We start from the raw sequence: 14,563 nt of genomic DNA, 5'->3' as shown, positions 1-14,563 counted from the left end.
TTGTTCTCAGCGGGACCAGAGGATCAAATCAGCGGGAATGGCTGGAAAATCCCACCACAGTCTTATTGTAAAAACCCCTGAGAGCTCACACCTTGTTGAATGAGGTGTAATTCGGTTTATAATGGATCACCACAGTTCTTTATTATTGTTCAACAATCTTACTGCATCTGGAAAGCTAATTTGATATTTGTGGAACGTCAAATGTCTCCCTCGCAACAGAAACATTCACAATTTCTATTTTGACCACTTGTTACATGGCACAATCATATATTTTACTCTCTGCAAATATTTCATTTAAAAGTGAAAAATTGAGTGGTTTTGCTCCGCAGTTTACTGTCTGTGAGAATACTTCAACGCGGTTGGCTGTTTACCGTGTTTGATGCCATCACTGTTGCTGGTTGCCTGAAGATCCCCTGGTCTTGGCGACAGATTCAAACTTGTGCACAGCTCCCTTCAAGGTCAGTGGCGAGTGCCGACGCTTCACTGCTAACTGCAAAATCTGAATCATGATTTGACTGGGGGTTTCGAATGTAATTCAAATCAAGTTAAAGAGTAACTTGAAGTGTTATTCATTGCTGCATAGCAAGGCATGGCTTTTATTGATTTTTCACAGAATAATCCACTTCCTATGTTTGTTTGTTTTGTCATTGAAAAAAATACTTCAAATTGTGATTGAAAAGCTTTTCTCTTGCAGATTGTTTGAACTGCACTAAAATTTCTCAGCTGACAGACCGCTTGGGGACACTGGAGGCTAAGGTATGTTTATTCATAGATTCATAGAATTTACAGTGCAGAAGGAGGCCTTTCGGCCCACCGAGTCCGCACCAGCTCTTGGAAAGAGCATCCTACTTAAGCCCACACCTCCACCCAGTAACCCACCTAACCTAAGGGCAATTTAGCATGACCAATCCACCTAACCGTACACATCTTTGGACTGTGGGAGGAAACCGGAGCACCCGGAGGAAACCACGCAGACACGGGGAGAACGTGCAGACACTGCATAGACAGTGACCTAAGCCATGAATCGAACCTGGGACCCTGGAGCTGTGAAGGAACTGTGCTAACCACTATGCTACCGTGCTGCCCCAAAAATATTAAATTATTGAATTCCAAGATGTTTGAAATTATAGACACGGGCCATTGGAACCAAGTAGTCTGCACATGTACACCTTTCCATCTGCCTCATCTGGGCTCATCAACATATCTTTTCATTCGCTTTTCATTTGCCTACCCCGTCTGGTTTGCTTTGAAAGCATCTAAGCTGCTTGCCTCAACCACTTTCTGGAGGTGGGAGTTCTCCCTCTGAGGGAACAAATGCCTCTTCATTTCGCTATTGAGCTCATTAGAACGATCTTGTACTTACAGCCATGGGGGTGGGATTTCACAAGGGACTACAAAACCTGGCTAAAACTTTGATCGTCAGCCCACCCACCCGAAACCCAGCTGCCCCCACAGTGATTTTACCCAGGCTGGGAGCAGCCTTAATTGTTTTAGAGTGAGTGGAAGACCCATCCCCTCTGCCAAAAGGAGGGAGTATTCTCCCCCTTCCTGCCCAACATTACCTGTGCATGAAAGGCCTGGCCTACCTATCTGTTCCCCCCCCCCCCCCCCCCTTGCCGTGCATAAATGAAACATTAAGTGGCCGTTCATTGGCTCTCAATAGGCCTAAAGGTGGGTAAGCGATGTATTGTACACATCCCTGTCTGCACCAATGGTGCTGAGGTAGAGATGGTTCCTAGGTGTGCACATCACCAACAATCTGTCCTGGTCCACCCACAACAACGCTACAACTCTGAAAGCACAACAATGTCTATACTTCCTCTGGAAACTGAGGAACTTCAGCAAGTCCACATTGAGTCTTACCAATGTTTACAGATACATCACAGAAAGCATCCTATCTGGCTGCATCACAGCTTGGTATGGCAACTGCTCAGCCCAAGACCGTAAGAAGCTACAGTCACAAATCCGCCTCCCATCCATTGACTCTGTCTATATCTCCCACTGCCTTGGGATTATGCAGACAGCATAATCAAAAACCCCTCCCATCCGAGATATTCTTTCTTCCAACCTCTTCCATCGGCAAGAGATATAAAAGTCTGAGAACACGCACCAACAGGTTCAAAAATAGCTTCCCTGCTGTTAGCAGACTCCTGAATGACCCTCTTATGGACTGAACTGATCTTTCCACGCATCTTCTGTACTGAGCAGCACTACACTCCGTATGCTTCAGCCTATGTCTATGTATTTACATTTTGTATTTATCGTATGTCCTATGTTTTACATGTATGGAAAGATCTGACTTGCGTGTACACAGAACAATACTTTTCACTGTACCTCGGTACACATGACAATAAATCTAATCTAAGATTCTTGATATCACCTTCCCTGCTCACTGTAATGCCGGGGGTAGGAGGGCCACCCAGTTTATTTTACAAGCTGCCCTGCCTCCAAGTACAGCAGTGGGGGAATCATAAAATCCAACCCATAGTTTTAAATTCACCCACATACGGGAACATTCTGTTTACAGCTACCTTGTTGAATCCCTTCGTGATTTTAAAGACCTCTATTCAATCACCTCCAATTCTTCCCTTTTCAATGGAAAAAGGCCCAATCTAATCAATCTTTCGCCATAGCTGGAACCTTTCAGCTGGTATAATCCTTGTAAATCTTTTTTGCAAGTTTACCAGTGTTTCTATGCATTTTTAAAATATAACAGAGATGAGAACTGTGTTCAGTATTCTAAATGCAGCCTGACCATAATCCTAGGCAGGTTTAACAGAACGACTTTTGAATATATACCCACTAGAAATAAATCCCAATGGTTTGTCACCATTTTTAATTGCTGTTTTATTTCTCAATTTTTTCCATGGGATATGGATATTTTGCTGCTCATTCCTAAAGGTTGCCGAGGTGACGGGGAAGCTGTTTTTGATGATTATAATCTGTTCTAACCGTGTTTAAATTCTGGAAACAGGGAGGAGAATTCTAGATCCCAATCAACAATTTTTGCAAAACAATTAAATAACTTGAGGGATTAACGTAACATGTAAATTGTGTGCACTGCCAATTGTTTGTGATAAGCCAGTAGGCCACACTGAAGGTACTAAACACAGTGATACGGTTGTGGAATTTCTTCTGAAAATCTATGAAGTAGAAGAATGGAGGAACAGATCCGTTCCGTGTACTATGCTGCTTCTTTCACATGGTAATGGACTGGGATGCTTCACACAGGTGTTAAGTGTTCTTGCAAATTAATTTTGAAACTTGCTTAAGAGAAGCCTGGGGTAATATTTTGCATTAATTGCTTAATTTTTTTAACTGCAGAGAATGCAGGCGATAACTCCCACACTGGTTGAGGGCAAATCAATTAATGTAGGCACCATGGCCTTTCCGATAGCAAGAATCATCAAGGATATCGGCAAATTTCCCAGTTTGTCCTCAGGGACTCCTTATTGTGTGTTGGGTCTTTGAGGGTGTTCGGGGTTCAGATCGGGAGTTTAAGAGATCAGGGCACCATTTACAAATGGCTTTCCAAACTCTCGCTGCACGGAGGAGTTACAACAAGCGGAGCTCCTCAGTACAGAGTACAAGGCTAAGTGTAGCCTCCGCAGGGAGCTCCCCATTGAGGCCCCTGATCTGTCCGGATGGGCGCTAGATAGCGAGGTGCTTCTCAGCGCTCTGAGCACTGGGAAACAGCTGGCTAACAGTGCGCACTACAGGACTCTGTTCCCATTCGGATGGATTGCTCTTTATGTTTCAGTATTTCATAGAATCCCAACAGCACAGAAGGAGGCCATTCAACTCATTGAGTCTGCACCAACCCTATTGTTCACCCTTGATCTGCAAAGGACATTTTGGTCAAGTGCAGTCCAGGTTGACATCTAATCACTGTTTTGGACTCAAATCTAATGATATAGTTGTATGTTTGATCATTACTTTCTTGATGTCCCTTGGCTTATTTTAGCACCTAAATCTTGAAAGAATCTACACGATGGCTGGATTTTACAGCTCCTCCTGCTTGGCAAGATCTCATTGTGCTGCCAAAGTGAATGGCAATTTAAATGACCCACGGCATCTACTGGGGGTGGGGGGTGGGCAGTGAAACATGCCATGGCGATCCCAAAGAAGTTTTTACTTTATAAAATGTTTTATACTTTCATTGAGACAAGGTCAAGTAATCCACTTTCCTGTAAGTTATTCCATAATATCAAAAGCTCTAGTCCCACAAAGGCGGGGCCCCGCTTCTCTTGGGTGAGGGGAAGATGAGATCTACCTTTACCCTAGCTTTATGATTCAGATGATATGTGAGGGCAAGAATAATCTTGGCTGTGGTGTCCCAATAGTGGCCAGAGATGTTAGCCTGTTAAACACCAATGGAGCTCAACATACGAAGAATAAGTATTTGTTTCAGGTGTTGGCGAACTGTCCTTGCGAGACATGTTGATGCTTGACGCCTGACCAGATAGATGAAAGAAACCTGTGAATTGTCAAGCACAAGGCAGCACGGTGGCACAGTGGTTAGCATTGCTGCCTACGGCGCTGAGGACCCGGGTTTGAATCCCGACCCTGGGTCACTGTCCGTGTGGAGTTTGCACATTCTCCCCGTGTCTGCGTGGGTTTCACCCCCACAACCCAAAGATGTGCAGGATAGGTAGATTGGCCACTCTAAATTGCCCCTTAATTGGAAAAAATAATTGGGTGCTCTAAATTTTAAAAAAAAATTGTAAAGCTCAAGGCACCTGAATTAGTGGGCGCAGGGCGAGAAAAACAAATTCTCACAGGCGGTTCGAATGTGGAATTCTCTACCATGCATAATTTATTAATGCAGAGTCCATAAATTATTTTGAAAGCATTTGTACAATTGTTTGAAAGAGATGAATGTTCAGAAACGTTTTGGAGATGAGGAGGAAAGTGGGATCAGACTAGAAGGTTCGTGTGGAGTAAAATGCTAGTTCAAACATGTTGAGCTTTTGCTATGCTTCATCTTGGGATGGTAGGCTAAATTTTTATTTCACAATTTTAACCCATGTATGCCAACAGTAAGAAATTCAAACCCCATTCGGAGTGTCCCTATTTTTGTTCCTAAATGAAAAGATGTACATTTTTAAAAATTCATTTACGGAATGTGGGTGTTGCTGGTTAGACCAGCATTTATTTCCCATCCCTATGTTGCCCTTCAGAAGGTGGTGGTGAGCTGCCTTCTTGAACCTCAGCAGTCCTTGAGGTATAGGTACACCCACTGTGCTGTTACGGAGAGAGTTCCAGGATGTTGCCCCAGCGACAGTGAAGGAATGACGATATAGTTCCAGGTCAGGGTAGTGAGTGACTTGGAGGGGAATCTCCAGGTGGTGGGATTCCCAGGTATCTGCTTCTCTTGTCCTTCTAGATCAGGGGTGGGCAAACTACGGCCCGCGGGCCGCATGCGGCCCGCCAAAGGTATTTCTGCGGCCCGCCAAGTCATTAAAAAAAAAAAAAAAAATTTTTTTTTAAAATTTTTTTTTTTTTTTTTTTTAATTTTTTTTAAGGTTAATGGAGGCGGGCTGTTGGGTTACTTACTGGTATAGGGTGGATACATTGACTTGAGTAGGGTGATCATTGCTCGGCACAACGTCGAGGGCCGAAGGGCCTGTTCTGTGCTGTACTGTTCTATGTTCTATATGAGGCGCCCAGAATCATAACCGGGTGAAGTAATTATTTTACTTAATATACTATGCGGCCCTTTGTGAATTGTGAATTTTTGAATGTGGCCCTTGCACGGAAAAGTTTGCCCACCCCTGTTCTAGATGGTAGTTGTGGGTTTGGAAGATGCTGTAAAAGGAATCTTGGCTAGTTACTGCAGTGCATCTTGTAGATGGTACACGTTAAAACTAAATGGTCTATGTATATGTTTACTACAAGCCCTTACATTTATTTCAATTCTGGTTCCCTTTTCAAGTTTTCCTGATGGTGGAATTTTGTAACTAGTATTTGTAAACACTGTGCTTGTGCTTGTACTACAGGTGGCTTTATTGGCAGCTGCAGAGCCGGTCAGCTCTCTGTTGACAAACCGTGGACACCTTACATTTAAAGGAGCAGCTGAAGATACGGTTAAACTCCGAGGCGCCCCAGCTGTACGAGGCTTGCCTGGAGCTCGGGGACCAAAAGGTCAGTAACACAAAAACGTATCCATATTTTCTTTTATAAAGAAAACAATGTAGATCTTGTGGACTAAATCTCCCACATGTTTCATTCAGATTAACAGTTTTGACGGCAGTAATTTGTTGGACAACCCTCTCTCGGTCATACATTGCACAACCCAATTAAGTGAGAGTACAAGCAATAATCTTTGGTTTATGACATAACCCCCATGAGGACCACGGGGAAACCATCATTGATCTTCCCGTGTGACTCATGGAGTACGAGCTTGTAAAGTACTAATACAAAAACCGGCCCAAAACAGGGCCGAGACAGACCAATCCTCCCAGCAAGGATATTACTGGGAGCGAGATGGTGTTTTATGCAGAACGCTGTACATAGTTAAAATAAACGAATGTTCAATTTTTGCCGCTTCCTCAAGTTACTAAAGTATATGAATATAAATTTTTACTTTAGCTAACAGTAGATTATATAGCAATGAAATGCTTGAGCTGCATTTCTGATGACCAGCTTATTTTAAAACATCATGGAGAAGGGGGCAGAAGAGATTCACCAAGATGATACCAAGGAAGTGATGCTCTACTTATGAGGAGAGACAAAAGAAACTAAAATATTTTCATCAGAACACACGAGGGCCAAAGGGAATTTGAGGGAAAGCATTCAAAATTATGTACTAAGGGTTTTGATAAGCTAAATAGAATAAATGTTTTTCTACGGTGAATGTGTCGTAATTGGGATGAAATCAAATATCATTCGCAAAAGAACAAAAGTAAGAGATCAGGGGATTTATTTTACAAAGAGACTTTGAGGACACAGGATATCTTATTAGAAAACTTATGGAAACAGAAGCCATTGTAATTTCATAAAGTGAAATGTATATAAATTCTGACAGAAAAAATATTGGAGGAGTGTGGGGAAAGGACAGGAAAAGCCTAGATTCAATGGAGGAATACTATAATGCTGCCTCTGAAGGTAACTTGATTAGGTCAATCCATAATGGTTTCTGCTAAGTCACTTCTTCAATCATATTTGTCAGTTTCTGAGAAAATTGGGTAACTCCGCTATTCAATTTTGCAATATTGGTTTTGTGTCCCAAGATACGTGCAAGCTTGTCATTTGAAACTCTGGAATAACTTCATGTGTTTCGCTCATTGAATAATGGTTGCGTCATTTGTGGTATTTCTGTGGTTTGTGGATGCATGCTATCCATTTCAAATTGGAGTCATTCCGTGTGATTTTGGAGAAAGTATAATGAATTCTGTATACTGATATATCATGGGGCTGGTTTCGCTCAGTCGGCTAGACAGCTGGTTTGCGATGCAGAACAAGGCCAGCAGCACGGGTTCAATTCCCGTACCAGCCAGGAATTCTGAATTCTCTCTCCGCGTACCCAAACAGGCGCCGGAATGTGGCGACTAGGGGCTTTTCACAGTAACTGCATTGCAGTGTTAATGTAAGCCTACTTGTGACAATAAAAGATTATTATTATTATACTGTTTCAAGGAGAATGGGACCGTATGAGAATTATATGCTTCTGGTGGCACTGTAGCTATGGCAGAAATAAACACCCCTATTGATAATTCGCCATCAACAGCAAGAGAAAAAAATGTTTTGTGTTCTTATTTTTAAGGTTGAACCTCGTGAAGTAAAGGAAGACAGCTGAAGTAACATTTTTAGTTATGTCATGTTGCATTTCCTTTTGATTTTTTTGCATCAAGCAGTTTAGGCTTGTCTGCCGCTTGCAATGTTGTTGATGTTCCCCAGTGTCACGCTGCAACAACATTTTTGAAAAATTCATACTGTGTCATCTTCACCTTCTGCCTTGAAAATTCATGTTGGAACAATTAATTTTTGGGAAAAAATATTAATTGCGATGCAGAAAACCAACTCTCTTCTCATTAGCACTGCAGTTCGGTCTTGTCACCAAAAACATAGGAAATACCCGGTTGGATACTTTATTCAAACATCCAATGGACCAACTATCTTATTGGAGCAAATATCATACAATCTTATGGGGCAAAAATAATTTTTTCTTCAGGTATGCTTTATCAGGCCTAGAAAGACCCAATCGAATGCATCAAAAACAGTTTTTTTTAGTTTAAGGTGCAGCGCAGTGGCTCAGTGGTTAGTACTGCTTCCTCATGGCACCAAGGACCCGAGTTCGATCCCGGGTCCGGGTCACTGTCCGTGTGGAGTTTCAACATTCTCACCATGTCTGCATGGGTCTCACCCCAGAACCCAATGATGTGCAGTGTAGGTGGATTGGCCACACTAAATTGCCCTTTAATTGGAAAAATATATTTTTACGTTTATAAAAAAATATTTTTAGTTCAAAAATCGTGCGAGCACCTAAACGGCAGGTGTAACAGCATGGCCCCTTTAAGGAACAATCCTTTGTGGTCACGTGACCCATTGGAACCAAGCGGGCCTACTAATGATGGCGTGCGGACCCAGATAGCAGGGGATGAAAATGAAAATCGCTTATTGTCACGAGTAGGCTTCAAATGAAGTTACTGTGAAAAGCCCCTAGTCGCCACATTCCGGCGCCTGTTTGGGCAGGCTGTTACGGGAATCGAACCATGCTGCTGGCCTGCTTGGTCTGCTTTCAAAGCCAGCGATTTAGCTGTGTGCTAAACAGCCCCATCAGACTAAGCACGGGCTTGGGGGGGGGGGGGGGGGGGGGGGAGACTAGTCCTATGCTGGGGTTCTGATAACCTTTACATACAAAATTCTTCCTTTGTTAATAAATCGCCGTTGTGATTTAACTCTGCCTCGTCTTATTGCCTTGTGCATTGGCGACAAGAATAAATCAGACCAGTCAAAAAGAAAAAGTCGGTAACTTTTGATAGGGGGGGAATAGTGTCCTCCTGGTGTGCTGCAAAAAGTTAAAGAATCTACCATAGTCGAATAGCTATTCCACTCAGCGGGAAAATCGATCCATTCGATCTGGAGGTTGAAAGTTGGGACCAAATATCAAAAGGCTCCGATACTTTTTCACTGCCAATGCAATCACGGAAGAAGACGAGCAAAAAGTTATATTACTCACCGTTTGCGGCCTACAAACTTATAACCCATGAGAAGCCTAGCATCCCTGAGGCTCCAGATACCAAATCCTTTGATCGACTAGTGCAACTAGGCAGGTACCACTACAAACCTTCCATTATTATTATTTATTTTTTAATGTTGAAAACCAAGCTTTATTAACTGATGTTTCACAGGAGAAAAGTATGGCACAGAATTAGAATACAGATAAAGGAAACAAACAGGGCAACATTAAATTTATTCAAATTTAATACCCCTCTCCTTTCTCATCAACCTCAGCACTGTTAGCACCAAATTCTTCATAATCTTTCTCCAGAGCAGCCATGTCATCACAGGCCTCTGAGAACACACCTTCCCCATACCCTCACCAACATACCAGTGAACAACAGCGCGCTTGGCCTACATCAGGTTAAACTTGTGGTCCAGGCGAGCTCAAGCTTCAGCAACAGCTGTGGTGTTGCTCAGCATACACACAGTCTGCTGGACCTTGGCCAGGTCACCTCCAGGTACCACAGTGGGAGGCTGGTAGTTGATAACAACCTTGAATCCAGTTGGACACCAATCCACAAATTGGATGGTACCTTTAGTTTTAATAGTAGCAACAGCTACATTGACATCTTTTGGCACCATGTCACCATGGTAAAGGAGACAGCAGGCAATGTACTTGCCATGGCAGGGGTCACATTTGACCATCTGGTTAGATGGCTCAAAGCAAGCATTGGCTATCTGTGCTACTGTCAGCTGCTCATGGTAGACTTTCTCAGCCAAGATAACTGGCGCATAAGTCGCCAGTGGGAAGTGGGTACAGGGGCATGGCACCAAGTTGGTCTGGAACTCGGTCAGATCGACATTCAGGGCATCATCAAAGTGGGGGGAGGCAATGATAGAGGACACCATCTGGGTAATGAGACAGTTCAGGTTGGTGTAAGTTGGCCGTTCATTGTCTAGGTTTTGTCTGCAGATGTGGTAGATGGCTTCATTGTCAGTCATGAAAATATAATCAGAGTGCTCCAGGGTGGTGTGAATGGCCAGGATAGAGTTGTAGTGTGGATGGAGAGTTCAAGCTTGGATTTCTTGCCATACTCAATGGAGAGACGCTCCATCAGCAGGGATATAAAACCAGAGCCAGTGCCCAGCAAAGCTGTGGAAGAACAGAAAACCCTAGAGACCTGTGCATTGGTGCAGCATGTTTACTGATTTCGTCCAGAACCAGGTCAATGATCTCCTTGCCAATTGCATAATGACCACTGGCATAGTTGTTGGCTGCATCCTCCTTCCCAGTGATGAGCTGCTCGGGGTGGAACAGCTGGCAGTAAATACCAGGACGAACCTCATCTATGACAGCTAAATAATAATAATAATTGCTTATTGTCACAAGTAGGCTTCAATGAAGTTGCTGTGAAAAGCCCCTAATCACCATTTACAGCGCCTGTTCGGGGAGGCTGGTACGGGAATTGAACACGAGCTGCTGGCATTGTAAATCCACAGCTCATGGAATATGTTTGCCTGCTCGTGTCTCATAGAAGAAGGTGTTGAAGGAATCATCTCCACCTCCAATGGTCTTGTTACTGGGCATCTGTGCATCAGGCTGGATGCCATGTTCCAAACAGTAATGCTCCCAGCAGTCATTTCCAATCTGGACTCCAGCCTGGCCAAAATGGATACTGAGGCTCTCACACATTTTTTCATCTTTGCTTCTTTCAAATCTTCCTCCCAGGAATAAGAATTAATTTGATTCAGCGTCAATGCTTGGTCTCTTACAAGCTGACAACAAGGAGTCACTGTGAGAAATCTCTAGCTCAATCCCTCTATTATAATTCAGCACTATAGGGCAGCACGGTGGTGCAGTGGTTAGCATTGTTGGAGGGCAGCACGGTGGCGCAGTGGGTTAACCCTGCTGCCTCACAGCGCCGAGGTCCCAGGTTCAATCCCAGCACTGGGTCACTGTCCGTGTGGAGTTTGCACATTCTCCCGGTGTCTGCGTGGGTTTCGCCCCCACAACCCAAAGATGTACAATATAGGTGGATTGGCCTCGATAAATTGCCCCTTAATTTAAAAAAATGAATTGGGTACTATAAATTTATTTTTTTAAAAAGCATTACTGCCTCACGGCGCCGAGGTCCCAGGTTCGATCCCGGCTCTGGGTCACTGTCTGTGTGGAGTTTGCACATTCTCCCTGTGATCGCGTGGGTTTCACCCCCACAACCCAGTGATGTTCAGGGTAGGTGGATTGGCCACGCTAAATTGCCCCTTAATTGGAAAAAATGAATTGGGCACACTATATTTATTTTGAAAAGTAAATAAATAATGCAGCACTCTAAATTCCATTCAGCCATTAGGAGCCCTGGAAAAACAGTATTGTTTTTGTGGCCAGGCTTCGACAGATGGCTGAACACTGCAAATTCGGTCCATCTCTCAGTGATACATTATGTGACCGTTTCGTTTGCGGTATCAAATATTAAATATTCAGAAGAAGTTGCTGGCAGAAGCTAGAATATCCTTAGACAAGGCAGTCAAATTGGCTCAAGCGACGAATGCGCTGAACAAAGTGCTTTTGAACTGCAAGGTGTGCAAAATGAGGTAAATCAGTTATGGCGGGAAATGGCGGCCACTTGAAACACCCATAGTAAGGGTGCAATGTAGCCTGAGAAAAGTAAGAGAGACCATCAGTCATGGGGTCTAGAGGCTTGTTATTATTGTGGACAGATGCAAATGTGAAGAGTTAATTTGCTTCAAATGCAATAGAAAAGGTCATGTACAAACTGGATGTTTCGTTGACCCCAGTGAATAAGCTTGTGAAAGACCCGGAAGAGAAGACCAACGTTTATAAGCTCAACATGAAAATGAAAATGAAATGAAAATTGCTTATTGTCACGAGTAGGCTTCAATGAAGTTACTGTGAAAAGCCCCTAGTCGCCACATTCCGGCGCCTGTCTGGGGAGGCTGGTACGGGAATCGAACCGTGCTGCTGGCCTGCTTGGTCTGCTTTAAAAGCCAGCGATTTAGCCTGGTGAGCTAAACCGCTGGTGAAGTTAACAAAAAATCCCGCATCAAAAAAGTCTGTATTGTTAACTGCCATCCATTAAATATGGAGGTCTATACAGGTGCTGCTGTCACGGTTGCAGGAGAGCAGACATATAAGTAACTATTGGGAGGGCTGTAACTCTGAATCTCAGCAGTACATCGACCACTTTAGCCACCAATACAAGGGAGACTCTGAAGATAATGGGCACAAAGTCAACACCGGTATCATTTCAGCACCAGTCAGCCCAGTTACCCTTATTTGTAGTAAAAGGTCAGAGACTCATAGGTGAGATTGACTGAAGAAAAGCAGACAAAATTGGCTGGAGATATTCAGCATCATGGATGGGGTTTTCCAGAAACTTCTGTGTAAGTACCAGGAGGTTTTTCAAAGAGAGTTGGGGTGCATAAAATGGGTGATGGCCAAAGTGTACATCGGCCCTGAAGCAACAGCAAAATTCTTTGAGGCAAACCAGTGCCTTGTGCTCTGTCCCAAAAAGTTGAAGTGGAATTGAAATGTCTGGGAGACCCGAGGATAATTACATCGGTACAGTTTTCAGAATGGGCAGCACCAATAGTTCCAGTGTTAAAGCCAGACTGCACAGGAAGGATTTGCGGTGATTACAAGATGACTGTGGACAGAGCTGCTAAAGTAGATAGATTCCTTGGATAATAATCTTTATTGTCACAAGTAGGCTTACATTAACACCGCAATGAATTTACTGTGAAAAGCCCCTAGTCGCCACATTCCGGTGCCTGTTTGGTTACACAGAGGGAGAATTCAGAATGTCCAAATTACCTAACAGCACGTCTTTAGGAACTTGTGGGAGGAAACTGGAGCACCCGGAGGAAACCCACAAAGACACAGGGAGAACTTGCAGACTCCGCACAAACAGTGACCCAAGCCGGGAATCAAACCTGGGACCCTGGAGCTGTGAAGCAACAGTGCTACCCACTCTGCTACTATGCTGCCCATAGAGGACCTTTACGTGAAATTGGCAGATAGCCCCAAGTACACTACAGTGGATTGAAGTCATGCGTACCAGAGGCTTGAGTTGGAGGAAGAATCTAAGACATTCGTCACCATAATCACACACAAAGGCTTATTCCATTATATAAAGTTGCCCTTTGATATTTCGTCTGCCCCTGCTATATTTCGGCGCACGATGGAGAGCCAAAGGGATCCCAAAAATTGTTGCGTATCTGGATGATGTCTTAGTGATGGGGGCAACACCCGAAGAGCACAGTGCCAGTTTAGAAGAAGTCCGCAGGGGTTTCAGAGAAGCCAGTATGCACCTGAAACACAAAAGTACAAGTTTCAGGGCGATGAGGTCACAGATTTAGGTTTCAAAGTTGATGCAAGAATCTCACATCCACTCGAGGGCAAGACAAAAGTGACAAAAGGGGTTTTGGCACCAAAGAATTTGAGCGAGTTGAAGTTCTTTTTAGGAATGATCAATTATTATGTCCATTTTTAACCGTCTACAATTGTGGCACCCTTGCACCAGCGATGGAAGTGGGAAGATTCCCAGAGAAAATCTTTTGCCCAATTGAAACGTGCCCGACAATCGGGAAACTTACTTGTCCACCTTAACCCAGACAAAACCACAATGGTGATGTATGATGGATTAACTTGTGGCATAGGGGCAGTACTTTCCCATAAGATGGAAGGCAATGTGGAGTGGCTTGTCGCCTTTGCTTCCAGAACCTTGTCAGATGCTGAGAGGAAGTATTCACAGATAGATAAAGCGTTTGGCAGTCATATATGCCATCAAGAAATTCCACCATATGTTGAAACCTTGCACCGTAATCCTTTCCTTTTGATCTTTCTCGAGGATAAACCGGTTCCGCTGATTACATCAGCCAAAGTACAAAGATGTTGACTGCGTATTATTAATTTATTATTATTTTTACTAATTTACAGTACCCAATTAATTTTTTCCAATTAAGGGGCAATTTAGCATGGCCAATCCACCTACCCTGCACATGTTTGGGTTGTGGGGGCGAAACCCATGCAAACACGGTGAGAATGTGCAAACTCCACACGGACAGTGACCCAGAGCCTTAATTGAACCTGGGACCTCAGTGCCGTGAGGCAGCAGTGCCACCGTGCTGCCTGACTGCGTATTATTATACTTTCCAACACAGACCCGGTACGCAGATCTCAAATGCCGATGCTTTAAGGCCGATTTCCGCTTCCACAAATGGTAGCTGTGCCTCCCATTCCGCAGGAGATCATACTTGCTCTGAATTTCCTGGACACTCTGCACATTTTGTCGCCCCAAATCGAGACATGGACTGACAGGGACCCGGTTTTATCGAAGGTAAAAAGGATGGTTCTAGCTGGCTGGCATTTTGATAAGTC

The 14,563-nt window shown here is 43.8% G+C and overlaps 1 protein-coding gene and 1 pseudogene across 2 annotated transcripts in view; one reads left to right on the top strand and one right to left on the bottom strand.

Annotated features, from left to right (window-relative positions):
* Positions 1-14,563, top strand: part of emid1 (EMI domain containing 1) — a 441,840-nt gene that overhangs the window by 292,561 nt on the left and 134,716 nt on the right. For both annotated transcript variants that reach the window (XM_038783630.1, XM_038783542.1), the window contains exons 4-5: positions 695-756; positions 6,000-6,144. In XM_038783630.1, the coding sequence (XP_038639558.1) occupies positions 695-756; positions 6,000-6,144 (207 nt within the window). The remainder of the gene's footprint in view (positions 1-694; positions 757-5,999; positions 6,145-14,563) is intronic.
* Positions 9,425-11,022, bottom strand: LOC119956539 (annotated as a pseudogene).

The sequence above is a fragment of the Scyliorhinus canicula genome, chromosome 1 (assembly GCF_902713615.1).
Source record: "Scyliorhinus canicula chromosome 1, sScyCan1.1, whole genome shotgun sequence".
In the NCBI taxonomy this organism is placed as follows: Eukaryota; Metazoa; Chordata; class Chondrichthyes; order Carcharhiniformes; family Scyliorhinidae; genus Scyliorhinus; species Scyliorhinus canicula.
Note: the sequence above shows the minus strand (reverse complement) of the source record. Positions and strands in the feature narration are given on the sequence as shown.